At 54.1% G+C, this 27,407-nt stretch overlaps 1 protein-coding gene and 1 long non-coding RNA gene across 2 annotated transcripts in view; one reads left to right on the forward strand and one right to left on the reverse strand.

Annotated features, from left to right (window-relative positions):
• Nucleotides 1-509: 509 nt before the first annotated feature.
• LOC111816592 lies at nt 510-5,699 on the reverse strand. Its single transcript, XR_002820950.1, has 3 exons — nt 5,571-5,699; nt 2,401-2,484; nt 510-584 (listed from the first exon to the last, which is right to left on the reverse strand). It is a non-coding gene; the product is annotated as an uncharacterized LOC111816592 (long non-coding RNA).
• A 98-nt stretch (nt 5,700-5,797) lies between these two features.
• The window catches only part of Castor2 (cytosolic arginine sensor for mTORC1 subunit 2), a 39,488-nt gene continuing 17,878 nt past the window's right edge, over nt 5,798-27,407 (forward strand). The window contains exon 1 of the mRNA XM_004630415.2: nt 5,798-6,182. Coding sequence (XP_004630472.1) covers nt 6,070-6,182 — 113 coding nt within the window. The 5' untranslated portion in view covers nt 5,798-6,069. The remainder of the gene's footprint in view (nt 6,183-27,407) is intronic.

Here is a 27,407-nt window from a genome sequence, read left to right on the forward strand (position 1 = left end):
ATTTGAGTCTTCCATCTGTCTCCTTTGAAGCCCTCATGGTCTCTAGGCTCTCCTTGCAAGACCCCTTCTGGGAATGTAGCCTCTGGGCTATGAGTAGCCCAGGCACACTCCTAAGGTTCACGAGAGGAACATAGGAATATAAAATGCACATACATGATTACATGCAGGATTCACTAAGTAGATTTACAATGGCTGCCTGCAGAATGGGGGGGGGGGCGAGAATGTAAGATGGCCATCCATGCGCTGGGGAGCAGGAGAATCCAATCAAAGGTTGAAGGCCTACAGCTTCAAAGAGTTCTGTCTGAGTCCAGATTAGAAAGGGTCTGCATTGGAAGGCTCGGGTCTGCACTCAAAGCCTAAAGAAATTGGAGACCAAAGTCCAAAGGCAATGGCAAAGAATGCAATTCCAATGAAGAAAACAGAAGACTTTCTTTTTTTCCCTTTTTCTTCTGTCCAGCCTATAAGCCCATTGGCTGGTGTCACCCAAGGCTACAAGCCTATTGGTTGACGCCACCCAAGGCTATAAGCCTATTGGTTGGTGTCAGTCACATTGGGGGTGGATCTTCCTCCTTCAATTTGCTGGCCTGTCAATCAACCACAGACACACCCAGAGCTTTAATGGTCTGCTAGGCAGTCCTTACTCAAGTTGGCATCTCACAATTAACCACCACACTAGGCCACATGGACAGTGTTCCTATGTACAGCCCCAGCGCAACCCCACCAGACTCTGGACATGAAAGACAGAAGCTTCCAGATGACTCCAGCCCCAGGTGGTCATGTCTCCCCTACCATGCCCATCTTCCCCAGGCGAGGCCAGATTCTGTGGAGCGACGAGGAGCTATTCCCATGAGTTCTGTCTGAATTCATGGTTTACAGAATTTGTGAACTAATAAAGTAACTATCCTTGTACTCCACTAAGTGTGGGCTGTGTGTTATATAACAGTAGCACACGTGACTGACTTTGTAACTCTACATCATTTTCATTCCTTTAAGTTTAAAAATTGACACACATTTCAGGTTTCAGACAATACCCAAGTAGGATTAGAAGACAGTCACCATTGCTCTGGTTTTCCTAGGACCAATGTGTGGTTTAAAGCATGAGGGACTTTCAGATTTAAAACCAAGACTGAGGGACTGAGCGAAGCTGCATCTGTTTCCAGCTGCATCACTGCCTGAGCCCTACCACCTGTCAGATGAGGGGCTTTAGATCGAAAGGGGGGCAAGCCTGCCGTGAACCATGCATGCATGGGATCTAGGGTCCTATGACAACCTAATGCAATGATACAAATAAAGCGTACAGTGTAATAATAGGAGAAAGAAAGTGCACGGGAAGTGCAATGCACTTGAACAATCCCCAGACAATTCCCTCCTTCCAGGTCTGTGGGAAAACTGTCTTCCACAAAACCAGCCCCTGGTGTCAAAATGTGTGGGGACCACTGGTTTAAGCTACTCACTCTGTGGTACTTTGGCACAGTAGCCCTAATAGGCTCGTGCAACCGGGTGGCCTTCCCAGGTGGCCCTCCCAGGTGGCCCATGTTTCTTCAGCATGGCTGGTGGCTTTTGAGAGCAACTAGGTACCCAAGAGGGCAACTAGGTGCAAAAGTACTCCATTTTAGAACTAGTTTCAGAAGTCACAATAGGGCCACTTCCTCTGCAATGACAGCCTGGCCCAGAGTCAAGGGACAACAGTGTAGATCTGCCTATTACTATGACAACTGTCGGGGTCATCTTGCAAGAGGAATGCAAACATTGCAAGATCTGTGGCCATCTTGGAAAACAACATGAGCCACTGAGGTTTGTAATTTGCAAGACTGAGAAGGTCCTGTCATCCAAGACAGGACTTAGAGCCAGGAATACAACACCCCTATAATTAAAGCACTCTGGGAGGCTGAGGCAGGTGAATCCTAGTTTGAGCCCAGCCCAGGCAACTCAGAGAATTACCAAGATCTTGTATCCAAATAAAAAGAGGTAGGGATGTGGCTCAGTGTGAAGGCCCTGGATTCACAGCCAATGTAGAAAGAAAAAAGGCAGAGAGAACAGGAAAAAGGAAAGATCCAAGTGGGCTCAACATAGGTCAGATGCTGAAGTAGTTTGAACACAATGGCTTTACCAAGCCTGTGGACATGCAGATGGATATGGCCAGTGTGGACATGCAGATGGACATGGCCAGCACCAAGGAGTCAGCTGTGTGACTCAAGACTGTGGAGAGATATTCTGAGCTGGAGCCAACAGCCCAAGAGCCACTGATGGCTTGGAAACCAGAGACTGGCCATGCTCAGCCTACGAGACAGTGAGGCTAAGGAGATGCACAGCTGTATCACCATCCTGAATCTTAGTGCCCGAAAACAATAATCTTTCACATCTCTATGGTCAGCTGGATCTTTTCTCTCTTGGTTTCACCTGGTGTTTGGATGTGGTTTGTCCCATGAAGGTACATGTACCAGAGCCTTGGTCTCCAGGGTGCTGATTCAGAGACAGTGGGACCTGTAAGATGAAGGCCCAAGAAGAGCATGGTTAAGTCACTGGAGGTGCCACCTTTGGAAGGGATTAAAGTCATTCTCTCCAGACCTGGGGGGTTCCTCCAAGAGTGGGTGGTAAAGAAAAGAACAAGCCTGTCCCCTCCCCTTCTCTGGCCTTCCATCTGTCCACATGATCTCTTCTACACCTATTCCCGCCATGGAATCCCATTTGCTATGCCACCCTCATCAGATGCCAAACCACCAGGGCCACCCAATCATGGGTGTGTTCAGCTTCCAGAACTGTGAGCTAAACACACCTCTTTTCTTTACACATTACCCAACCTCGGATATCTTGATACAGCAACAGGAAATACACTGATATACCTTCAGCTGGACAGTCAGCTGGAAAGCCCAAGATTACCTCATACGGCTGGCAGACGGTAGCTACTATCAATAGGGGCTAGCTCCAGCTATGTCAGTTGGACCTGTCCTTGTGGCCTTTCATCCAGGCTTTCTTATAGCAGGTCACAGGGTAGCATCCAGATTACAAGTCCCAACACATGGGGTGTACCCAGCACACAGGCTATTATCTCACTGGCCAAACCAAAGCCACAAAGCTGAAGTCACAGCTGGTGGGGAAGGACTTTCCAGAGATATAATTTACAGGCAGCTACTGCTATAACATACTGCAAGAAGGAACACAAGGTGGACCTCCATTCATCTTAGGAGGACTCAACAAACCAGTTAAGAATCAAAAGGAACTAGCAAAAGACCAGAATACAGAAGGGCTACAGATCTAAGAGACAGGGAGTTCTGGGATGGCACCCGCCCCTACCCCTTGCGTTGTCTTGAAAGTCATCATATGTAGCTTTAAGTCAGTTGTCCAAGGGGCTTCCTGATCTCACCCTAATCCCAGCCTGCAGCCATCCTCTGGACTTGGTAACCCAGAAGTCAGTTTCCTAAACATATGAATATTACCTTCAATAAATTTCATGGAAATCTTAAGCACCAAATATAATTCTGTGGAAGCCTCTGTCAGTCAAACCAATACACTTGCATTTGCAAACTTAGATAGCTTGACTTGGGTAAATATAAAGTCCATAGTGTTTTCAAACCTTTTCTTTTCTTTTTTTTTTTTTTTTTTTTTTTTTTTTGCAGAACCAGGGATTGAACTCAGGCCCTCGCGCTTGCATGGAAGCGCTTATTCCACTGAACCATCTCCCCGGCCTCCAAATCTTTTTGATCAACTTATGTTAATAGGTTTTTGTGAAGATCTAATACACATATGCACCCACAGACACAAACATACACGCCTGTGTGTACACAAGTACACATGGCCAAAACCAGTGTTCCCCAAAACACAGAAAAAAGCATCATAACCTTGGCTTGCTATGTGCAGTTCTCGGGACCTTGTATTCTATTTCTTCCTTTCTTACTTTCAGTGCCAGTTGTGCCCTGCTTAATTGATTTCACCATCCTCTCAAGGGTCATAGCCTGCATATTGAAAAAGAAGAGACTCCAGCCATCCAGAGCAGAAGTCAGAGAACCAGTCAAATGTGGCCATTAGCCTTGTTTGTTTTGTTTCATCACCTGTTGGCTGTTTTGGTAGAAACTAAAAGTTGTGCCTTCAGGAAGGCTGCTCTTCTCTGGTGCCGCTCTGGCCCACTTGAATGCTACGTTCTGGGCCTGAATGCGCTTCTGCTTGGGCCTGGCGGATCTATGATCAAAGAGGCATAGACTATGCATTTGTGGAGTCCCAAAATACTGAGTGAGCATCTCTCATGTGCCAGTTGTCAGGCCCCAGACTGGGAATACAGCCGAAAACAGACAAAAATTGCTGTCTTCAGGGGCACATGGTGTCGCACAGCTGTAACCTTAGCACTCTGGGAGGCTGAGGCAGGACTGCAAGCCTGGGCAACTTAGCAATTTAGTGAGACCCTGTCTCAAAACTTAAAAAAGGCTTGGAGGTATAGTCAGTGAGAAGGTCCTGGGTTCCATTCCAATTAAAAAAAAATTGGGGGGCCGGGGAGATGGCTCAGTAGAATAAGTGCTTCCCTGACAAGTGCAAGGGCCTGAGTTCAATCCCTGGTTCGGCAAAAAAAAAAAAAAAGAAAGAAAGAAAGAAATTGTTTTAATCACTGTTTTTATTGAGTGGAGGTTTAGCTGGTTATGGACAGAGGGTTGGACAAATAAAAAGAAATCTATTTTCCATATATTCTCTATCAGAAGGTGGAAATTCTTCAGTGAACATTAAACAAGAGGAATGCAAGCATCTCCGAGATTTATTCAAGATTACAGGTTCCATACCACTGGTGGAAATGAGGGAGCCTAATAACTTTCTTATCTAACCAAGGAGGGCTGGGAAGTGCTGCGAATATCGGTAGACCGCCTGGAATCTCGCTCAAAAGGAGGGCTCCCAGCCTGCCCCAGCAGGTAGACCTGAGCCATGAAGTCTGCCAAAGGGCAAAGCTCCAGCACCTCTAACCTAGAAAATTTCAAAACCATTCACCCATGAAGGGGGCAATGTCTGGGGAATGGGGCCCCAGCCCTGAGGCTGGAAGTGGCTCCATGTTTTCAGATCCACTCCCCCCCAAAAAAAAAAAATCCGGCTCTCGAGGTCCCTGTCGCTCGTTGCTCCCTCTCCCGAGGGATAACGCCCGGCCAGCCCCTACACGCGACCTTCGCGACCTGAGTCCTGGTTACTGCGCCTGCCTTATCTCCCGTCTCTACCCCCTCGCTTTTTTCCGCTGCAACAAAGCCAAACAGCACGGTGAGGGCTTTCACGCTCCTGTGCCTTAGGACACGCTGTTCCTTTTTTCTGAAAGGCCGCAGCCCTGGGTCCACGCGACCCTCCCCCTGCCCGCGAGCTTCGATTCATCCTTCAGAACCCACCCTGGATGTCCCCTCCCTCCCTGAGGAGCAGCCTTCTTGGACCCCTCCTCCTTGTCCCCAACATGCCCTTTAGGTTTGGTTTCTCTGCGCTCTGCCGATTTCTCTAAATCTCTTTCCTCCCAAGTCTAGGCTTCCTCCAGCTATGGAGTCGTCTTGGGGTCCCACCCCTCTCCCGCCAAATTGCTTAGCCTGGAGCTAAAATAAACAACAAGAGCATACACCCAGGCTCAGACTGGTTCCAAATGCCTCGGACTCCTCTCGGACTTCTCAGCGGGCCTGCGGAGCCTCGCGCCGCCGAATATCCAATGCTTTCGTGGCGCAGCTACTCAGCCCCCCCTTCCCCTTATACTCCAGCGGCCCGCGGCGCCCCGGCAGCGTGCGGACTACAAGTTCCATCAAGCCTTGCGCGGCGACGCATGCGCAGCGGACAGGCGTTTGAGTGGCAAGTTGTTTGTTACAGCGAACACCAGCTGCTGCCTGCGCCGGGCGCCGCGCGCCGCTGCTCTGCCGCTCCTTCGCTTACTCCGCCAGCGCTCCTACCTCAGGCTCCTTTCCGGGGTCCCCCCTCGCAACTTGCCGGGTCTCCCTCCGCTACTGGATCCATCCCGGCCCGGGGCGGCTCGGTGCCGGCGGGGCGCGCGGGGCGGGGCGCGGGGAGGAGCGCGGGGGGCCACGGGTCGCCCCCCGCCGATGAGCCGCCGTGGAACGCGGGCGGACGATGGAACTCCACATCCTAGAGCATCGGCTGCAAGTTGCCAGCGTCGCCAAGGAGAGTATCCCGCTCTTCACCTACGGCCTCATCAAACTTGCCTTCCTGTCCTCCAAGACCAGGTGAGCGAGCGCGCTGGGGGTTGGTGTGGGAGGGGGGCACCCGCGACGCGGCACCCGGCCGGGGACAGACAAAGAGGCGCACCCCGGGGCGGCTGTCCTCGTCGCCGCGCCGCGGAAAACAACTTCGGCCCCGGAGAGCGTCGGCCTTCGACAGAGCCACCCCCTCAGCCCTCCCAAGGGGGTCCCTGCGCCCTGACCCTCTAGCCCGCCGCTGTCACCGCCTCCTCTTCACACACACACACACACACACACACACACACACACACACACACACACACACCCATCTCGGTCCCTTCCCCGAGATCCCCAGGCCCGGGGGACCGCAGTGACGAATCTGTGAATGAATGAATGAATGAATGAATGAATGAATGAATGAACGAACGAATGAAAAACAGGTGTGGGGACGCTGCAATGGGAAAAGCAAACTAACCCCCCCATCCTCCTCCTCCTCCTCTCAGTTGTCCCCCCACCCCCCACCCAGGTCGCCACGGCCAAGGGGGAGGGATTCATCCAAGCCAGAGAGCGCGGCCACCCAGAGCAGAAAAATTATAAAACCATTAGTGGATGTTTATCTCAAGGTGCCTGGGAGGGCTGCGGCTGTGGGGGAAGGCAGACAGGGGGCTGCGAGGCCTGGGTCGCCGCGATTCTTTCTCTCTCGGGGTCCAGGGAAGCAGGGGGGGTGCTGATCTGTGGAAGGGGAGGGGCAGGTTTGTTTATGGATCTGCCTCCTAGCGGGGCTTGGATGCAGGAGGAAGTTGAAGGCCTTGGAAGATAAAACGAAGGTAGGAATAAAAAAAAAAACTTGGATTTTTCCCAGTGCTGGGTAAAGGTTTGACTTTGAGAACCCTGGTAGGTATTTGTATTAGGGTTTTGGTTTTTTAAGGAGCTTAAGCCCCCTGGGCAATTGAGTGCAGGTAGCTGTTGTATGGCCCTTGATGCCTACCATTGTTACTGTTAAAATGGATGGTGAAGTTGTTGCTTGATGGGGTTTTTTTTTGGGGGGGGGTGAAAGTGATTCCCAATCCTTGCAAAATGAATGAATGCATTACCTACCAGTCAAGGTTAAGAGGAAATGACAGCCTCCACCCCTGGGCTGTCCCCTTCTGTGCAGAGCTCAGGGTACTCAGGGAAATAATTCCATCCAAATCTGTTATTTGCCTGCTAAAGTTCTTGCTTGGAAATCTCACTTTGATGTGTCTGAGCTGGGAGCTCAGGCCGGGGCCATTGTTTGCTGGAGGCAGCCAGACCTGCCAGTGATGGGTGTCTTGTTTACTTTCTTCTCTGGCTGGGCAGCTCCTCCGGGTCTGGGGTCTGGAGGTTTGGAACACTTGCCTTCTGGAAGCCCTTGCTCCTTTGATTGCAAAAGGTAATCATTAAACAGGTCATTTGAAAACAAAAGCCAAGAGCACAGATTCTGAGCCACCCCCCTACAGCACACAAAGCCCCCATTGGCTGTTGACACCTTGGGTTCGGTCTCCCAGCGACCTGTCTACCTGCCCTCTGCCCCTCCTCCCCCCATCAGAGCTGGAAGTTAACACGACAGCCTTGTTTTTCCAACCCCTGGCCCTTGTTCAGCCTGGACAACTACCATTCAGATGGGCATGATGACTCAGGTTGCAGCTATGCCTGGGGCCTGGGTGCTGGGAGGAGGGGACTTTGGGGGGCTTCTTAGAAAAGCAGCAAAAGGTGGCTCCCTCTACCCTTGCCCTTTGTGGAAGGGCTTCCAGCAACCCCTGGGCATATCCAGGGTCCAATTTGGAGGACTCATGGACAGACCTGACTCTGGGGTGGGTGAGCCCTGCTGGCCCATGTGTTCAAAGCAAAACCTACTCCTCCTTGGGTCCCTGTCCTCCCTTTGGACTCCAGATGACTCAGAGGTCAAAGGTCACCTCCCTGTCTCTAGCTTCTGAGTACATTTGTCAAGTGACCCAGAGGACCTGCTTCTGCAAGCAACCTAAGCCCAGGCAAGGCCCAGGCTGTGACTCAGGTTGTGATCGGGGCCCTCTCATTGCCTGAGCGTGAGGCAGGTGACCCTCCTCTGACTCTCGTCATGTCCTGTCCGTGTGAAATGAAAGTAGGGTACTTTTCACAGACTGCCGGAGGTGGGCTGTGGCTTCTAGCAGGTGTGAAAGCGGCACCAAGGTGCCAATCTATTGCTTAAGCTGCTTGCAGAAATCACCTGTCCAGGGAGGACTTTGGGCTCTCCTTGACTCTGCCTGCAGTACCTGCCTTCCAGATGCAGCCCCACAATCTATTTACTCCAGAGTAATGCAACACCCTGAGTGTCTCAGTGCTGCCTGTTTAAAATGTGTCAGTTGCCCTCTGGGGTCAAGCCCCTGACTGGCATTCGAGGCTTTGGCAAATCTGCTTTTTTTTTTTTTTTTTTTTGCAGAACCGGGGGTTGAACTCAGGCTCTTGCATTTGCCAGGAAAGTGCTTAGTTTACTGAGCCATCTCCCCAGCCCTGGCCCCAGCTTTGGGAAATCTGGATCCCAAAACCTTACCTTTAGCTTGGCCCCAGGAGACTCAATGACCCCTAGTTTACCTTCTTTGCCATCACACTTCTGTGCCTGTCCTTCATCTTCTTCTGCCCCCCCCCTGTCAGTACTTTCCACTTCAGCCCCCCAGGCCTAGTGATATCACCCCAAGATGGCCCCATCCCCCATCCTCCTTCTCCTCCAGCAGACTTAGTCACTGGCCCCCCATGGTGTCTACTAGGTGTTTTACTGGCTTTGCAAGGAAGGAACCTCAGGCTCAAAGGTTAAGTGGCTCATTCAGGAGTACATAATAAGTGACCAGAGGTTTTGCTGTTTCCATTTGCAAATGATGCCCACTCCTCTTTGGGAAGCTGTAGGGGCCCACAACTGAAACCTTCCTGCACTTCCTCCCTGCTAGCCCTTTGGAGGCAGAAATGGGAGGCCCTTGGCCCATCCCATCTAGACCCCACTTCCTGAGGACTGCTCTGGGATGCCCCCTCTCAGCTCTGTCCCCCAGTGGCACATCATGCGCTTGCTTCACACCCCTCCTGGGTTATAAACCTGCATCCCTAGAAATTCTTGGGCATCGTGCTGTCTGCTCCTCCCCTCCCCCCACAGTGGTACCAGGCCTGAGAAGAGCTACCCAGCCCCACAGCACTGCACAGAGGTGAGACCCTAGGCTTGCAGGAGTGCAGTGGCCCACTCAAGGTCACGTGGATATGAAGCCACTGGCTTGGGATTTGAACCGGGTCCATCTTCACTGCCCTGAGCATACCGTTTTGTAGGCGCTTAGTGACTGTCAGTGACTGATGGATTTTCCGACCCACGCACAAAGTGACCCAGATTTCAACCATGTATTTGCTGGAGTCTCTGATGAGCGCCCTAGGGGCTGAAAGGGACCTGGCAGGCGGAGCACAGCTTGCAAAAGCTGATGACCCTGCCCAGCTCTGCAGGGAACACTTGGGCAGCCTTCTAGTGGGGCTGGTGCAGGTCAGAAGGACAGAGCTCAGTGTACCTGTTGTTGATCGGAAGCTAGAGAGCGAGGCCACCTGCAGAGCCTCCCGTCTGCCCTTACGGTCCCCCATTTGTGTCTTTCCAGACCCCTAGAACACAGATGATCTCTGGTGTCCCCCACAGCCTTCTGGCATCTCCAGCCTCTTGCTTTTAATCCAAGGTTTTGCTCCCTGTGTCCACCTGCTCTTCCTTTGAGATTCCACTTGACCATGCTCTCCTCCAGGAAGTCTTCCCAGACAGCTGTAATGGGCTTAATCTCTGGAAGATGAACGGTAATTAGGATTATTAGCAAAGATGCTTTGGACTGCGAATAACAAAATAACAAAAAGCCATGGCCTAACTTCTTAAACCAGAAAAAGGTTGGAACCCGTGCGATAAGAACTGAGCTTTTTCAAGGTTGGCTAACTTAAGGGCTTGATGATGTTATCAGGACCTGGATCTTTCTGCCTTCCTATTTGACCATCAGCCTGGCAGTGTTGATCCCTGTGTATCTCCCTGTGTAGGGGTAGCTCCCAGCTCCGGGAGACTTGGGCCCTCAAGAGGAAACAGCCTGGAGAAGGGGCATCCCCAGCCCTGCAGACTTCTCAGCTCATTGGTCAGAACTGGGTCACATGAACACATCTCAGCCTATGGCTGGCACAGAGAATGAGACCATCACGGACCAATGAGGATTCACCACAGAAGGTGGGGCCTGCCACCTGGAGGCTTTCTACCTTGGGACAGTGGGTCACTGGTCAGCTGTGTATACCTGGATGACTGACCTTCCCCAGCCCCACGGGGACAGAAGGCTGCTCTGGTTTGAGGGGCATAGAGATATTGCCATGTGTCCCCATTTGAGGAAGACACAGCACTTGAGGCCTCAGCTGGCTTCACCCCAACCCCACCCTCCTGGTCCCAGGAGGGCTCAGATCCTGGGACCTTGTTAGAAGGACTGGAAGTAATCATTCTGGGCCAGAAGCTGCTTGCTGCTGCACCTGTACTAAAGTATTGTGGGGACGCAGAGTTCTTCTCTGTAGCCCAGAAGGCAAAATGGAACCCGTCAGGAACACGTGTAAGACCTGCAGCAGCAACAGTGGTCACAGGTCACACTCACAAAGTCTTTGGTACATTCCAGGCTCTGGAGCAGTCTCAGCACCACATACCTGTTAGCTCGTTCAGCCCTGCAACAGCCCTATTGTGTGGAAACTGTAGTGCCCCCCTCCGATTAGGAAACTGAGGTTTGGGGATACACAAAAGTGACAGCTGGGATTTGAGCCCAGGAAATCTGACCATGAGCCCCAGCCCCTTCATCACTTGCCTAGATGTTAGAGCAGGCTGGTATGACTCCCTGTGCTGAGGGATCCTCTTCCCAGAGCTATTGCTAAAGCCCAGCAACAAATGCTTCAATCTTTAAACACCACCCTGGAAGCCCATCTCACTGGGGCAGCAGGAAAAGCAGGAAGGTGAGGCTCAAGCTGGGGACACTAGACAGTTCAGCCCATCCTGCCAATGAGCCACCATGAGCTCTGGGCACCAGAGTGATGTATATGGGAGAAAAGGGCAGAACTGCAAAACAATTGTCCACACCTACATCATTTTCCTGCATGTGCAGGGCTGAGGCCACCATTGGCTTGCAGTTCAGGGAAAGATGGGCCAGCACAGGAACTGGGACCTCCTGCCCTCAGAGGGATCCCAGTGGCCACATGCCGGCCATGTGACCTTGGGCGGGCTGCTTGGTCTTGTGGTGCTGTCAATATCTCACTTGTCACATAGAGATGACATCCATGCCTGTGGCTCAGCTTGTGCTGGGGGCTGGAAAAGAACCGTGTGATCCACTCTGGCACCTGTGAAGACACCGTGGTTAAGCTGGCAGTGCCAGTCTGCAAGGACAGAGCCAGCTTGGTGCCCACACAGTCACTTGCTGCCTCTAGGAAGTGGGGCTTTGTCTCTGCTCTCGGAGGACACTGGTCATTTAGATGTAGGGCCTCAGAAAGGAGTGACCAAGTGCTCTAGGGCCTCAGAGCCTTAAGCCGGGGAGGCTTCGTGGAGAAGGCAGCGACTGCAGAAGATCAGGCTGGCAGGGCACACTCGGGAGGCCAGGGTTGGAGAGATGGCCAGCTGTGAGCAGCAGTGGCCATACAGACAGATCAGGCGAGGGGTGTAAGCGGGGCAAGCACAGGGGAGCCCCAGTACCATTTCTTGCCCTCACCCAGGCCACCACCGAAGCCGCTGGGAGCAGAGGTCTCTGTCCAGGCTAGAGAGTAAAACATGTCTGCAGTTGCAGGCTCCTGCCTTGTGCACACTGGAACGCTTTACTCACGCCAAAAACACATAGTGTACAGAGAATCTGTGTACAAAGCCCCACGCAAAATGCAAGAGGAGCTTCTGTCTGTGGGTGGAGGTGTGGTTGCCTCCAGAGCTACAGGTGGGACCCACAGCCCGAGAGCAGCCAGCAGGAGCAGGCCCAGGTGGAAGCCAGGTGGATTTCATGCCTTCCTTGCCATCCCTGGCCACACCACTGCCTGGCTCAGAATCCTCAGCCTGCCCGATTCTACCTCTGGTTCACACTCCTTACCTGACCCTGTTCCTGTCCCTCCATTTGATGTGGCTTTGTCCTGCTCCTCCCCCTCTATTCTAGGATAAACCTGATTATTTTTACACATCTCAAATTCTGACACTCTTGTCTTCCAAAGACGGGGCCCTCTGGGCCTCCCACCTTTAAGTTTATGACTTGGTGACTGTGCTGACCAGTAGAAGGTGGGCAGAATGACTCTCCTTGTCATCAGGGTTAGGTCCTAGCTGCTGCCTGATGCCCATGCTAAGCTGACCACTGTGCCCTGAGCCCACATATGGTTGTGTGATGGTGTCTCCTGCAGAGAGGGGCCATGGCCTCCCACCCAGAAAATACAGGTTGCAACCCAGCAGGTACCTGTGCAACCTCCCGGAAGGTCCTGAACCCGAAGTGTGCCCTGGGCCACATCCAAATCCCTAGCCCTTAGGGATGTCAGACCAACCTACAAGAGTGTTCTTGTTCTAAGCCACTGAGATTTGGAAAATTGGGGTAATTTGTTATATACCAATAGATAGCTAATGAAGTAATAATGCAATAATGTGTCTCTCAAATGGGGACATTTTTGAGACTAGCAGATCCTACTAAAATTAACCATCCTAGACAACAGGGCAAACCAGAATGTGCACTTCCCCTGCCTGTAGTCCAGCCAGCCAGCCGGCTCGCTCTCCATCCTGAAATCAGACACCCGCTCCCCACATCCGGGAAATCCCCCTGGACTAGGACTGCCTGTGCCCCATGGGGTTAGATGAAATCGTCCCTTCTGTCCTCCTCATATCCAGGCTGCAGGACCTGTGTGCCCAGACCTGGACTGCTCTCCCAAAGACCTCAGGAGGCCCTGGGAAAAGGGAAAAGGTTAACGTAGTCTTAAGCTGGCACCCTCAGCCCATCCTCGCAGGGGCCGGCAGTTCTGCCTGTGCCTGGACATAAGCAGGTAGCTGCGAGGTCTGCTGCTGCTGCTGCTGCTGCTGCTTTACTCGAACCTCCCGCCCCTCAGTGTGCCGTGGTCACATTAATACTAAGGCAGACTCACCAACTCCTGATGCCTGGCGCTCCTCTTTGGCCAGAAATAATACCTTGAACAGATTCTGATCTCTGCTAGATCTGTGCTCAGAAACCAGAGTCCTACTTACATAGCCATATTTTTTTTTTCCTTTTTGCAATAAAGTATTAAATCCAGGGCCTCTGCACTGAGCTACAGTTGCAGCCCTGTTTTGTTTTTTTTTTAAAAAATATATATATATTGAGACAGGATCTCGCTATGTTGCCTGAGCAGGACTAGAATTTGCGATCTTTCTGCCTCAGCCTCCCAGAGTGCTGGGGTCACGTGTGCAAGCCCCCCCCCACACACACCTTGTATACCCACATCTTAGGTGCCTCAAGCGCAGGGCCAGAGGTGAAGCAACAGGTGATTGGGGCATGGGAAGTGGGATCTGTGTGCGCCACGGAATGTGATTTGGGAAAAGAGGAAGGGAATTCTGGCAGAGTGAAGCAAGCCACACAGGAGACATCGGGCACCTCAGAATGCCCTTCTGGTGAGGTACCTGGAGGAGGCAGGTGCACAAAGACAGGAAGTCAAGGGGCGGTCACCAGTGCCTGGGGCGTCTCGGGTGAGCAGTGTGCGTGGAAGGCAACCTGCAGGCACGTGGTGGTTATGGCTGCGCAGCACTGCGAATGTCATGAACGCTCAGAGCTGTATTAAACAGCCAAGTGAGTAAATTTGGTGTTGTGTGTGCTTTACTACAATTTTTAGAAAGTAATTAATTTAATAAAACAGGGACATTTTGTGGAGCACATGTGTTCTGAGACTTCCCAGGTCTTCGGAGATGTGGAGATTCCTTGCCCAGCCCCCAGCAACCCCACCCACCCACCTCCCAGCCCCAGGTGACAGGGAACAGGGATCTGGAAAGGAAGGGACAGGTCAGCAAGGCAGAGTCTGTGAGGTTTATCTTCTCATTGCCAAAGACAGGCAATAAGCAAATCAGGATTTTTTTTTTCTCCGTATGCCTTCAGGGCAGGTTTGGCTGGCTTGAGTTGTGGGGCTCGAACCACAGCAACCTGAGCCTGCCAGCTTTGTTGAAGCAGCCACTTAAAGAACTGAGCTAAGGGGCAGGCCCCCCAATAAGCAAATCAAAACCAGAGAGCAGCTCAGTGCCTTGAAGTCACTGAGACAGGAGAGTGTCTGCACAGGGGTGCAGGTAGCTGCCAGGTGTTGGAGGGCCGGGTGTTGGACTGCCAGGTGCTGGAGAGGTCATGTGGGCTGAGACCCAGGTGACCGTGGGGCCAAAGAGGAAGTGCCCCCGGTGGGCAGAGCTGGAGCTATAGCACCGAGGGCACTCTCTTCGGGTGGCCACTGTTAAAAAATAAACAGGAAGGGATGAGTGGAGGGTGGACGAAGACGGGGTGCACTGTTGGTGGAAATGTGTAGGTACAGCCACTGCAAAAAATAGTACAGCGGTTCCAGGGAAAATGGTAGTGACCACATGGCCCCACAGTTCCTTCCACTTGGGGATGTGACGCCCAGACGGCGGAAGCCGGGCCTCTCATCATCTGTGTGTGGCGACAGCATTGCGTCCATCAGCAGGTGAATATATAAACAGCACCGGATTCTCCAGGACAGTGAGGTAGCTGTCCTGCCGCCCTAAGTAGGAGGGACGTGGTGGCACTGACCACAGCTCGCACGGACCTTAGGTCCCTTATGACAAGAAGGTGATCGCAGAAAAGATGGGCAGTGCCCGACGCACTTTATAGGAGGCCTTGAGTGGGCAGATAGGCGCAGCGTTGCGGGGGGTACCAGCTGTTTCCCAATGGGCGTAGAGTGTCAGTTGCGTAAGCCCAGAGGTCTGGAGATGGATATGGAAGCTGGTACTCCTCAACGTATTTTAATCCAACCAAACCGCATGCCTCAAAATAGTTGTCTTGGCCCATTTTATGTCCAGTGTATGTCAGCATGCTCACAAATAGATGGGCCAGGTAGAGCGGTATACACCTGGACTCTGGGAGGCTGAGGCAGGAGGATCCCAGCTGACCTGGCCTGGACGATTTAGCAACCTAGTGAGATGCTGTCTCAAAAGGCAAAAAGGGCTAGGGAATGTAGCTCAGTGAGCAGGGTCCTGAGATCAGTCCCCAGTGCTGCAAAAACAGGTAAGTAAGCAGAGAAGTAAGTAAATAAGCAGAGGAGAGAGGTGGCAAGCTGGCAGCGCCAAATGGTAGGGAGCCAGGGCAGGGCTGGCAGTGGGTGAGGCCACGGAAAAGCACTGACACTAAGGCACACATGGGGAGCGCTCCAGGATATAATTCACAGTTGACCCCCCTCAGGTTACAGTGTAGGGGCTCCTAGTATAGTCACAGAGCTGCGGGGCCATCACCACGATGTGACTCCAGGTCATTTTCATCACCCAAAAAGAAAACAGCCAACCTGGCAGGGTGGCACACACCTATGATCCCGTCACTGCTGGAGACTGAGGCCGGAGGATCACAAGTTGAAGCCCAACCTGGACAACTTAGCAAGACTCTGTCTCAAAAAAAGAAAAAGGGCCAGGGATGTAGCTTGACACGAAGGCCCCGAGTTCAATACTTAGTATGGCAGAAGAAGGAGGAAAGGGGAAAGAAAAAGATACCCATTAAATATTCGCTCCAAGGCTGGGCATTGTGGCACACGCCTATAACCCCAGCTCTGGAGAGGCTGAAACAGGAGGATCACTACGAGTCTGAGCTGCTTGTGAGACCCTGTACCAAATACATTTTTTAAAAAAGACACAAATGTTCACTCCCCATTGTCTACCCACACCAGCCACGGACAGTGTGAATCTACTTCCTATCCCTGTGGCTCTGCCTATTCTGGACATTTTTATAGAGAGAATCACACGTTCCAGGGTCCTTTGTGACTTTGTTTGGGATGGTGTCACCAGAATCCACCCTCGCCCACATCCAGTATCCGTGCTCTTCTCTTTTTTATGGCTAAGTACTATTCCACTGTGAATGTTGGCCGTTTTGCTGACTCCTCCGGTGCAGGACATTGGCGTCTGCTTTTGAGCACTCCATGACACCGCCACGAGCAGCTGCAGACATGGTCTCCCTTCTGCTGGACGCAGACCTGGCAGTGGACTCCCTGGGTCCCGTGCCGACTCTGCATCAGAATGTCCAGGGAGTGTGGGCTAGAACTGGGGCCTCTGCTCTTAAGCCATGAGCTGGTGTACATGACTAGGAGCTTGGGTGTTCACGGGGCTGCAGTGTGGGGGTGACACCAGCGAGATGCTGCGGTTTCCCCATGGGTACAAAGGCTGCGGGAAGCACCTTCCCTGGTCGGTGGCTACCTGAGCAGGAAATCTGGGGGTGGAGGTGGGCGTTGGGGGCAGGGCCACACTTGGAGCCTGAGTGCAGGCCGGGCAAGGGTCACACGGCCTTCTAGGTTGGGTCACTCCCTAAGGGCCGCTGGGCCTCCTGGGCAGGTGGGCGGGCGGGCAGTTTGGACTTTCCTCCCCCTCCCCCCCTGCCCGCCCCAGCAGGAAGGGCCTAGGGTGGAAGTGTGTTCCCAAGGTTCAGGCCTTTTCCCAGGGAGCCCTGAGCCACTAATCTTTGGGTTTTGGAACAGAGCCCCACCCCCAGGCAGCTCCAGGCCCCCTGTGTAGAGGCTCTCTGTGATTTCCTCTGCAGACAAAAGGGTACAAAGGAGATGTCCACAGCCTCTGGCCCCACCCAGATGAGTGACTCGGGGCTCCCCTGCTGGACAGAGGAGTGGGGCACCTTTCTGCACATTCCACCCCGCCACCCACAGCCTGGCCTTGACACCCTGGAAAAGGAAGTTCAGTTTCCTCATCTATGAAGTGGGCACAGCTGGTTCTACATCCTTGGGTGGTGACAGTTCAGTGGGAAATCTTACATGTTGGTTTAGGTGTCACATGGAATGTGACCTTGGGGTGGACCCCAGGCCCTTTGCCCTGAGCTGCATCCTCAGCCCTTTTTATTTATTTAACTTTGAGATAGTATCTGGCTAAATTGCCCAGCCTAGACTTGGACTCACACTCTTCCTGTCTCAGCCTCTCCAAGTGCTGGATGAAAGGCACGGGCCACCACACCCAGCTTCAGATCAGGTCATTTACTGAGAACTGGTGCAGGCCCCAGCAGGATGGCCTGGTCACTGCCTGCCTGCTTGCATCATAGTCCTTGGCAAGTCCCAACTGAAGGTGGCAGGATGGAGGGGCTCTTTCTGGCTCTTCTTTGAGAAGGGAGGTGTTTGCTCGTTCCTGTCAGGGCTGGGGGGCTGCCAGGGAGGGGTCTGGGAGCAGCCAGTGGGACAGAGCGTGTCCACATCCTTCAGGTGGCCTTAGAAAGGTGTGCGGCCAGGTGTGGTGCTCCCTGTGACTCCAGCACTTTAGGAGGCTGAGGCAGGAGGATCGAAGGTTCACACTCAGCCCAGGTAATTTACTACTAAAAGAGACTCTGAGTCAATTAAAAAAGCTAAAAGGGTTGGCAGTGTAGCTCAATGCAAAGGCCCTGGGTTCAGTCTCCAGGAAAGAAAGAAAAGGAAAGAAGGGAGGGAGGGTGTGACCTTCCCACTGTTCTCAGGCTGCACTGCCACCTGGACACCTGGCTTTAGCCTGTTACGGGTGACCCTGGCCCTCTTCCTCCCAGACCTTTCAAACCCCGAATCCTCAGCCTAGTAAACAGGGCCACCTGCATCCTCCCTACCCTCCCCGCTCTACCCCCCCCAACTTTCACATGTTGCCCCAGCCCACTCACTATGGCCTTGGACCTTGAAATCCTTAGGAGGGTCCCCAACCCTGCACACCCCTGTGCAATCCAGGGACACCCAGACCGTCCCAGGCCTGGAAGCCCCGTAGCCTCACTCCGCCTCCCTTGCCTTCTCTTTCCTTTCTTCCACTGCTCAGCCCTCCTGCCTCAGCCTCCCAGAGTGCTGGGATGACAGGTGTGCACCACAAGGCCCTGCCTGCCCTTTGCTAAATATACCTGGCTCAGTTCTGTTCGAGCTCGCACCCTGCTTCCCATCCCCCCTCTAGCCCCAGTCAGTTCCCCAAAAAGAGGGCAAACACATACAGGAGGTGCTCAGGCAGGGAAGGCTCAGTAGGTCACTCAGGAGAGCCAGGGAGGGAGCGAGCCATAGTCTTCTCTGGAAGGGCAGCCATTCTGTGTATACTCCCAACCCCATGCCACTGGACCCATGTGTGGGGATCCTGGTAACGAGTGTCCCCTGGAGAACACATGCCAGCCTGCATCTCTGCCTCCGCTGTGTGCTGTCCCCACACCCTGAGGCTCCAGCCCTCATCCACAGCTGGGAGGTGAGGAGCACCAAGAAGGCCAAGAGAAGGGAGGACTCGGACCCTGCATCCCCGGGGGCCTTACTAGGACCTTACTAATCGGGTGCTCTGGCTAGGCAGGGCAGGGCACACCTGTAAGCCCAGTACTTGGGGAGGCTGAGATGGGGGAGCATAGGAAGTTCAAGCCCAGCCTAGTGAGGACCTATATCAAAATTAAAAAAAAAAAAAACAAAACTTTAAAAGATGAGGATGTTGCTCAGAGGCTGGCACAAGACAGTTCTCTCTGTCCCCTACCCAGCATGGCCCTCAGCCCTTGAGGCCCCCTTACGTGCCCACCCTGTGCTGGGGGCTGGCACCAGATCCTGGGTGGGAATCCTGGGCAGTGTGTTGGGACAGCTGCAGGTGGAGACGTGGAGGAGAAGGGGGAGGGGGTACCTGAAGCCTGGGTGCTTGGGGACAGTTTCCTGGGACCCATGGAGGAAGGGCAGGACTTCTGGGAGGGAAGAACAGCACATGCAGAAGCTCTGAGGCCCTGCAGGGTGCCTGGGACACAGGCTCTGAGCAGCACTGTCCTGCTCCTCACCGCCTCCGCCCCTCCTGCTTCTGCACCTCCCACCACTCTCTCCTTCCTTGATTCCCCCACAGGCCTGCCGCTCCCTCGGCGGCCCTCGTGCCTCTCTTGCTTATTGCAGGATTTTTAATTTTAACTAGGTACTAAATTATTACTTTGGTACAGTGTCTCACTCTGCAGGGCTGGCAGGGGATGCAGTACCAGGGATTGAGCCCGGGTCCTTGCACTTGCCAGGCAGGTGCTTAGACCACCAAGCTATCTCCCCAGCCCCTTAGGTACTAAATTTACATGTTTCTAAGTTCCAAAGAGATGCCCAGTAAAAACTTCCTGTGCTTAGGTTTAGACCTGAAACATTCTCCAAAAGCCTCGTGTGTTCAAAGGTGGTAGGAGGTGGTGGTCACTGTGGTGTGACCCCCTGAGAGGGTGCATGCTTGCCCCCTGCCCCTCCCTTCCCCTTGCCTCCTGGCCACTATGGGGCATGTGGCTGTCCTCACCAGGCCTGTCCACCATGACTTCCCACATTGCAGCTGGGCAGCCATGGACTGAACCCACTGGAAACCATGAGCCAAGGAAACCTTTCCTCGCTCAAATTGTAGCTATTTAGGGGGCCAGGGAGATGACTCAGTAGAATAAGCGCTTGCCTGGCAAGTACAGGGTCTTGAGTTCAATCCCCAGTTCTGCAAAGGGCCTGAGTTCAATCCCTGGTTCTGCAAAAAATAAAAAATAAATTGTAGCTATTGGGTAATTTGCCCCAGTGACAGGAAAGTGACCCAAACCTCCCTCCCGTCCCTCTTCTTCAGCTGTTGGCCCCAGACTCCTAGGGCTCTGCAGTGCTGTTTTCTGTACGACAGATGAATATGCAAATGCATATTCATGTTACTTTGCCTCTTGTCTGTGTAAACAGGCATTCAGCCTTGCTCCTCAGTGGCGTCCAGCTTGACTTTTCCAGCTCATGCTCCTCTTGGCAGTGACCTGTGTCCTTCATGCTCGTGGCTACCCAGCTTCCTGCATGATGGGCCATCAGGAAGGTATCAGCCACCCTCGGGGTCCCAGCCACCCTTGGGGTCCCAGCCTTTGTGGAATTGCTTACATCGGTGCTGTAATGTGGACCTAGTGCCTGGCCTCCTCTCACACATGGGGGATAGATTTGTGGGTGAGAGCTGGGCATGAGTGTATAGGGGACAAGAGGTGGCCTCGGTAGAGGAGATAGGGCACTGTCTCCTCAGGGCATTGTGAACAGAGCAGGCCTCCCATTTGTGCGTGCAAGTGTGTGTGTGTGTGTGTGTGTGTGTGTGTGTGTGTACCACCACAACCTGTGGCTTTGGCTGCCCCGCTCTTTGGGGCAATTGTCACTGTTGCCCCTCCCCCTGCTGGTGGCCCCCAGGCTGCAAGGGCCGGGAGGATCTTCAGCACTCTGGGACCAGCTGGGCCCACAGTCCCAGAGCAGCAGCTTAGGGCGGGTGGAGGGTGGTGCCAGTAGCTGGTTTGTGACCCTGTGACCTTCAGAGGGCTCTGGAAGAGGATGCTCAGTGCTGCCAGCCAGAGATGGTTTGTCTCTGAGACCACCACCTCCTGCCTGGGGAGAAAGGACACTGGTGCCACAGCAGGCCAGGCCCAGGCCCAGCAGATCTGCTGAGCCCTGCCTGACCTGAACGCGTGCAAGGCGCGCCCAGGTGCTGCCCTCCGAGAGCCGTGGTTTCTCCATGTGTGCGGTGGGTCAGCAGCACCGCCCAGGCCTGCCGTGAGATGCATGTGCACGGGCTGTTCTGCTTCCCTTCTGTTTATTCCCCAAAGCTCCCTTCCTTTCCCTGTCTTCCTCTCAGCTACAAGGGACACAGGCCTGGGGCACTGGCCATGGACAAGGGAGCATTTGTCATAGCTGTGGAACATGTGGCCTCTGGCCCTCGGAGGCCGAGGGTATGACTGCCTCACTGGAGGCCAGGGCTGGTCCATGCCAGAGCGTCACCAAACCCTCCTGGCCACAGTGGAGGTGACAACAGGTGTGACCTGGGCAGGGCTGGGCATGGTGCCTTCTGGGAGGTTTCACTGCCCATAAGCATGGCCAGGGGAAACAGGAAGGCAGGCAGGAGGCCCAAGGAGAAACCCCAGCCCTGAGGTCAGGGTGGCAGCTTCGTTCTTCTTCCAAAACCCTTGGGCTGCTGAGCTGGGCTTAGGGGTGGCTGAGCCCTGCTGTTCACAGTGGCACCGACTACAAGGTCGGTACTCAAGCCTGGAGGGCACAGGCACCCGCAGGCTGGGTCAGCTTTTCTGAACCGTCCTCCTCCCAGTGCCTCCTGAAGGACACAGCACCTGGCCCTACATGGGCCACACCTGTCTGTGGTCTCATCCAGCCGCTGTTTGGCACTGTGTGGCAACTCCGGGTGTTACAGATTGCACATGTGTGTCTCCCCAGCCCGGCTGGAGTGCTGTCCCTGGTATTTGGAGATAGGTTTGCTAGGAGGACATAGAAATTAAATGAGAACCTGGTCCCAGTGTACTGAGGGAGGCTGAGGCAAGAGGATCAGAAGTTCTAGTGTGAGACAACCTAGCCAAACCATGTCTCAGAAAATAAAAGTGGGACCAGCCAAATAGCTCAGCAGATTAAAGTGCCTGCTTAGGCAGACAGAGCAGCAGGGGTTCAATCTCCGGTGTACCCTGCCAGCCCTGCCCCCACCCCGGGGGTGCACTGAGCCAGTGATTGAGACTGGGCGTGGTGGTGCGCACCTGTCATCGCAGCTCTTTGGGAGGCTGAACACAGGAGAAGCACTAGAAGTCCAATCTATGTAGTGAGACCCGATAGACCCTGCCCTCATCAGAAAGGCTCACCTCCTCATAAGAGGACAAGCCAGAGAGGTTTTTTTGCACCATGTGCACCACAGAAGCACTGCACAGGGACACAGCGAGGAGGAGAAGCTCCCTGGAAGCTCCTTCCTCTCTGGCCCCAGTCCGGTCATTTACAGATCCCGGTGCACATGCTAATGAGCTTAAGTGAGCAACAGACAGGCTTTTCCTGGGGAGCCAGTGGTGACAGTGGGTACCTGAGCCAAGCCTGCCAGCAGGATTCTACCCCCTGGCCCTGATTCCAGAGGCCTGGGGACACAGTGGCCAGCGATGGCCAGGTCAGGGAGGAAGGGGGTGGCCTGTGCTGCCTGGCAATGAGGAAATGACAGAGACTTGGGAGCTGCATTATACACATCTGTCAGCTCTGGTGCTATGTAGCTGTTCCCATTTCAGTAAGAAAAACGTACCAGCTCCTTCCCTGGACATGCTCAGCAGCCCCTGGTGGAGAATGGCGGCAGCAGGGGCAGTCTGTAGCTGTTTTGGCATCAGGGACCAGTTGTATGGAAGACACTTTTTCCAAGCGTGGGAGATCTCCAGGGTCTGCACTCCCCTGAGAACCTTACTCCCCATGGGTGGGACTCGGGTGGGACGGGGACGGGGATGGGGACGGGAGCGGGAGCGGGAACGGGGGAACAGGACGGGAGCGGGAGTTCAGGCATGGTGCTGGCAAGGGCCGAGGCTCACCCACTGTGCAGCCCAGGTCCTAACAGGGGGCCCAAGGGCTGGGGACCCACTTTGTGGGCTGCTGGCTGTAATGGTGACCTGCCAAGGCTGTGCCCTAGGAGCTGAGCTGGGCTCTTTGAGACACAGCCAGGTTCCTGTAGCTGTGGAAGGGCTGAGGTTGCATGGAGCCGCTTGCTGCCCATGCAGGGGGACCCCAGGCCCCACAGAGGGCTGCTTGTGCCTTCTCTGCTTGACACATCATGTGGCCCCCTCAGACCCCACTGAAGTGAGCCAGCAGCTACAGGGAGGTCCCTGGCTCAGGGCCCTTGATCCACTCCCCACACCCACCCCTTTACCACCCAGGAACTTGTGCCTAAAACCCCAGCCCCACGTGGAGAGGCTTCAGAGGTCGTGAAAGGAAGAGTCCCCATGGACCGAGCCTATTTCCTTTGGTCACCCCTGGTGGTGTTCAAAGACCATAGCAACGTTTATGCATTGAGAGCACGCACAGAAATCTGGCTTTCTGGCTTTTCTCACAACGTGGATGATCTCACCATCCAGAGCTACTCTCCTGGCCTGGGGGGTGAGGGTCCCTGGGAAGCCTCGGAGCCTGCTCTGCCAGTGACCACACTGAGACCAGGACCCGGCCCCATTGGTCACTGGGCTACTGTTTCTTCCATGCAGAAAAATACATCTCTACTGTCCTTTCCCAAAAACCCAGGTTGCTGCGCAAAGATTTCCTGCTGCAGGGTGGGTCTCTGTCCCTGCCGCCTGTACCTTGCAGATCTGTGAGCTGTAACCCGCACCCCTACCCTCCCTGGACCTCTCAGGCCTCTCCTCCTCAGGTACTTCTTCCAGCACCACATGAGGGGGAACACAGACCTCGCGTTCCCACTCCCCACTCCCCACCCCTGGAGGGCCCAGCAGACGCCGCTGGCTTCTGGGTGACAGTAACAGCTGTGAGATTTCTTAGTGGTCACTGTCCTCTTAGGTCCCTGGGCTCCCACTCAGGGTGATTCCTGGGTCCCCACTGTGGGCCACTATAGGAGGGGCCTGTGGCAGACTGCATGGGCGAGGTAGGGCCACCCTCCTACTGGTGGACAACACAGGCCCCTTGCAAGCAGCTGAAGCCCAGGGAAAATATTAAGCCCTGGGGACCACCCCTCTGAAGCTTGTGGATTTGGACTGAGCCATACTAAAGAATCCTTGGTCCTCTGTCCTGGTTCTCCATCTTCCCTCTTGTGGGCCTCTTCAGCCACCGTAACTTGAAGAGCCATGTGGTGCTCAAACTGGGCTAGAGTTCATAATCCTCCTGCCTCAGCCTCCCTGAGTTCTGGGATTACAAGTGTGCATTTCCACACCAAGCTCACAATTTTTAAAATTGAGTTTGGGGTAAAAAAAAAAATGATGTAAAAAAAAAAGTATTATGTAGGCATCTATTGTTATCCTTGGGAACTTGTTCCAGGTCCCTGTGGATGCCAGAGCCCACAGTTCTGCTAGTTGCCTGTATAAAATGCTGTAAGGTTTGCATTCACCCTGCACACAGATCTAATCTAATGCCACTGCGATGCTAATAGTCACTATGGCCTATTTTTTTAGGGAACAATAACGAGAAATAAGCCTAGACATGTTCAGTAGAAGCACATTTTTTTTCTAATATTTTCAATCTACCATTGGTTGAATGTGCAGATACGGAACTCACAAATACCAAAGGCAGGCTGTGCATTAGCTATAAAAAAAAAAAAAAGATTCCAGCTCAGAGTTCATGTCCTTGCACATTCCGCTGCTGGGTGTGGTCCCACATGCCTGGCAGCAGGGCTTGGGGAGCTGAGGCAGGAGGATCCCCCGTTGGTCTTTTCCCTGCATAACTTAGGCAGAGCTTAACATTACGGACCAGGAGTGTGGCTAGTGCAGAGCCCTCCATGCTCCTGAGCTGGGCCAAAGGTTTGGACATCTGAGGGGCTCCTGTGTCTCCCAGCCTGCTGAAAGCACACGCCTGGTAGCTGCGCCTGTTCCTTCCCCTGGAGCTGTGCAGAGGCAGTGGTGCTGTGAGTTCCCTTGTCACCGGTCACCTACACATCTGAAGCATGCATCCTCCTGAGGGATCCATGGATCCCTGGCAGGCATTGACCCGCCAGGTGTAGTTTAAAGGAGGCTTCCAGAAACCAGCTACCCTAGGATGGAACAAATGCCTCCCAAAGGGATGAGCCCCTTCCCAAGAGGAGGCTGGGACAGCTCTCCCACCTTTCTCCCTGCTACCCTAGGCCTGCAGGCTGGCCAGGCGATGTGCTGGGAATGGTAGCAACTGTGCCACTGCCCCTTCCTCTGCCAGTACATCCAGGTCTCCCGGAGAGCTTACCTCCTCCCTGCCCACCTTCAGAAGAAGCGCTGGGCCCCCATAGACTGGGGAGAGGGAGCCTGGCTGGCAGGGTTAACGGAGCTCCCAGGGTAAACAGATCAGGTTTCCTGTCTGCCCTGGCCTTGGCTCCACTGTGTCCCCATGGAGACCAAGGGCTATCTCAGTTATGTAGCAGGGTGCTCAGCTCTCCCAGCCTCAGTTTCCCCATCCAGGAAATGACAAGGAGTGACAATTCCCCCACCAGAGAGTGTGTGAGAGAAATGAGTGCCAGCCAAGCATGGGGGCACACAGCTGTCATCCCGGCACTTGGGGCAGAGGCAAGAGGATCACAAGTGATGCCCAGCTAGGGTTAAAATAAAAAGTAAAAAAGTGCTGGGGCTGGGGCTTAGTGCCAGGGCCCTGGAGTCCATCCCCAGGGTCTCAGCAGAAGGGAAAAGGAAGTGAATGTTCAGAGCAAGGCAGGTGAGAGGCCAGTCTGGCCACCATGTTTGGTGCCCTGAAAGAAGCAGGGAGCCTGGGGACCCTGCTCAGAGCCATCCCCACCTCAAGGAGGAGACCGATGCCTGCAGGAAGCAGAAGGAGAGCCAGACAGGGTCACAGTGACAGGTCAAGGTCAGGGGACCTGAGCCAGCCAACGAGTTGGCAGTGGTGGGAAGTAAGGGCTGGGGGCAGGGAGGGAAGACAGTTTCTAGGATGGAGGAAACTAGCCATGGAGTGGGAGGGCAAGGAGCCAAGGATGACAGCCCGCCAGGAGGCACCCCAGGGACCTGTGTGCCGACAGCCAGCTTTCTGGGCCCAGAAGGGATGCCGGCAGTGAGGACATCAGGGAGCCACAGCATGAGTGGTGTGGGATGTGGGTAAGCCCCCCAGGATACTTCACTGCTAGGCAACAGGACAACAGCTCCAGGCAAGACCCAACAGGGCCCAGGTCAGAACAGAGCCTTAAAGTAGCGACCCAAAGGCTCCCCAGGAATGTTACAGGGTGAAGGCAGGGCTGTTTGGAGCTTCAGAGCCTAGTATTTTGCTTGTGTTTAGTATCTTTTTGTTTTGCAGTCCTGGGTATTGAACCTAGGTCCTTTATACTGAGCTATTCCCAGCCCTTTATTTTTTCATTTTGAGACAGGATCTTACTAAGTCCCTAAATTGCCCAGGCTTGACTTCAATTTGCAGTCCTCCTGCCTCAGCCTCCCAGAGTGCTGAGATTACAGGCATGCACCACCACACCCAGCTTTCATTTTACAGCTGCATGTATCCTCTGGAAACTAAGCGGCTACCTGCCTGTGTGTCCTCAGCAGCCCCCAGGGGAGCATGGCAGGAGCAAGGCACATCAGCACCGTTGCCCCAGCTTGGCATTGAAAGGGAGGCCGAGACACGTGCAGGTTGACAGCATCCACATTGTGCCTACTCGTGTTGCAGGGACACGGACCTCCTGGGGGCAGGGCATCACCCCTTAGGACAAGGCAGACTCAGAGGCCGTGTGGTGGCCCAGCCCCACACCAAGCATCGCCATTCCGGAGTTCTGCCCCTGTGGCCCGCAGCTCTGGCAGGAAGGGGCCAAAGGGAGGTGCTGTGGTCCCAGGACCAAGGTGGGGCCATGGGTGCTCCAGACCCCTGGGCGGCCTGGCTGGCCCCCTGACTCAGACAGTACTGGGTGCTGGGATGCAGCCTCACAGGAGGACCCTCATGGCTCCAGCCTTTGTTTTCTGCACTGTGCTGCAGCCATGGGCTCTGCTTGTCACTGATGGGGTCAGCGTGCACCAACAGGGACAGCAGCCTTGTGTCCCTGGCTGTGTCCTGTGTCGCAGCCAGGTGGAGCCCTCTGAGATGGTTTTTGTTTTCCTTTTTTTTTTTTTTGACAGGGTCTCACTATGTGGTTCGGGCTGGCCTCAAAATCACTGTGTAGCCTAGACTGGCCTCAAACTCTTGGGGATCCTCCTGCCTCAGCCTCTTGAGTACTAGACAATGGGCATGCACCACCAGGCCTGGCCTTAAGGTATATTTTGCCATGAAGGCTACTTTTAACTCCATAGAATAGAGAGCCATGCTGTACGTGATGTTGGGGACTTGTTTTTCTACTTCCTCTGGTATCCTGAGTCTGGCATGTCCCCATGGCTTGTCAGTGTCAAAGCTGGGTAATCCCGCCACCATTCTGCTCCCCTCCCACTGAAGGACAGCTGGCCCAGAGCCAGGCTTGTGTTAGGAGCACACAATGTCCCAGACTCTCTCGCCACCACCACCACCGTGTCTCCTGTTACAGCTCCGTGTGGGGGTGGGGACCTTGGGCAGAAAGGCTGAGTCACAGGGGAGCTGAGGCAGCAGCTGCCTCAGCCACCTGGGTCCCAGTGTTCCTGTCTGTGAAATGGGGGTGTCATACCAATGGAGGATTGAAACTACTGAGGGGGGAAAAGTCTAAGAATTACCCCCAAGCAAGCTTGGATTTGGCTGGCTGTGGTGGCACAAGCCTGTAATCCCAGC

Source organism: Octodon degus, unplaced genomic scaffold (assembly GCF_000260255.1).
Source record: "Octodon degus isolate 3935 unplaced genomic scaffold, OctDeg1.0 scaffold00035, whole genome shotgun sequence".
NCBI lineage: Eukaryota > Metazoa > Chordata > Mammalia > Rodentia > Octodontidae > Octodon > Octodon degus.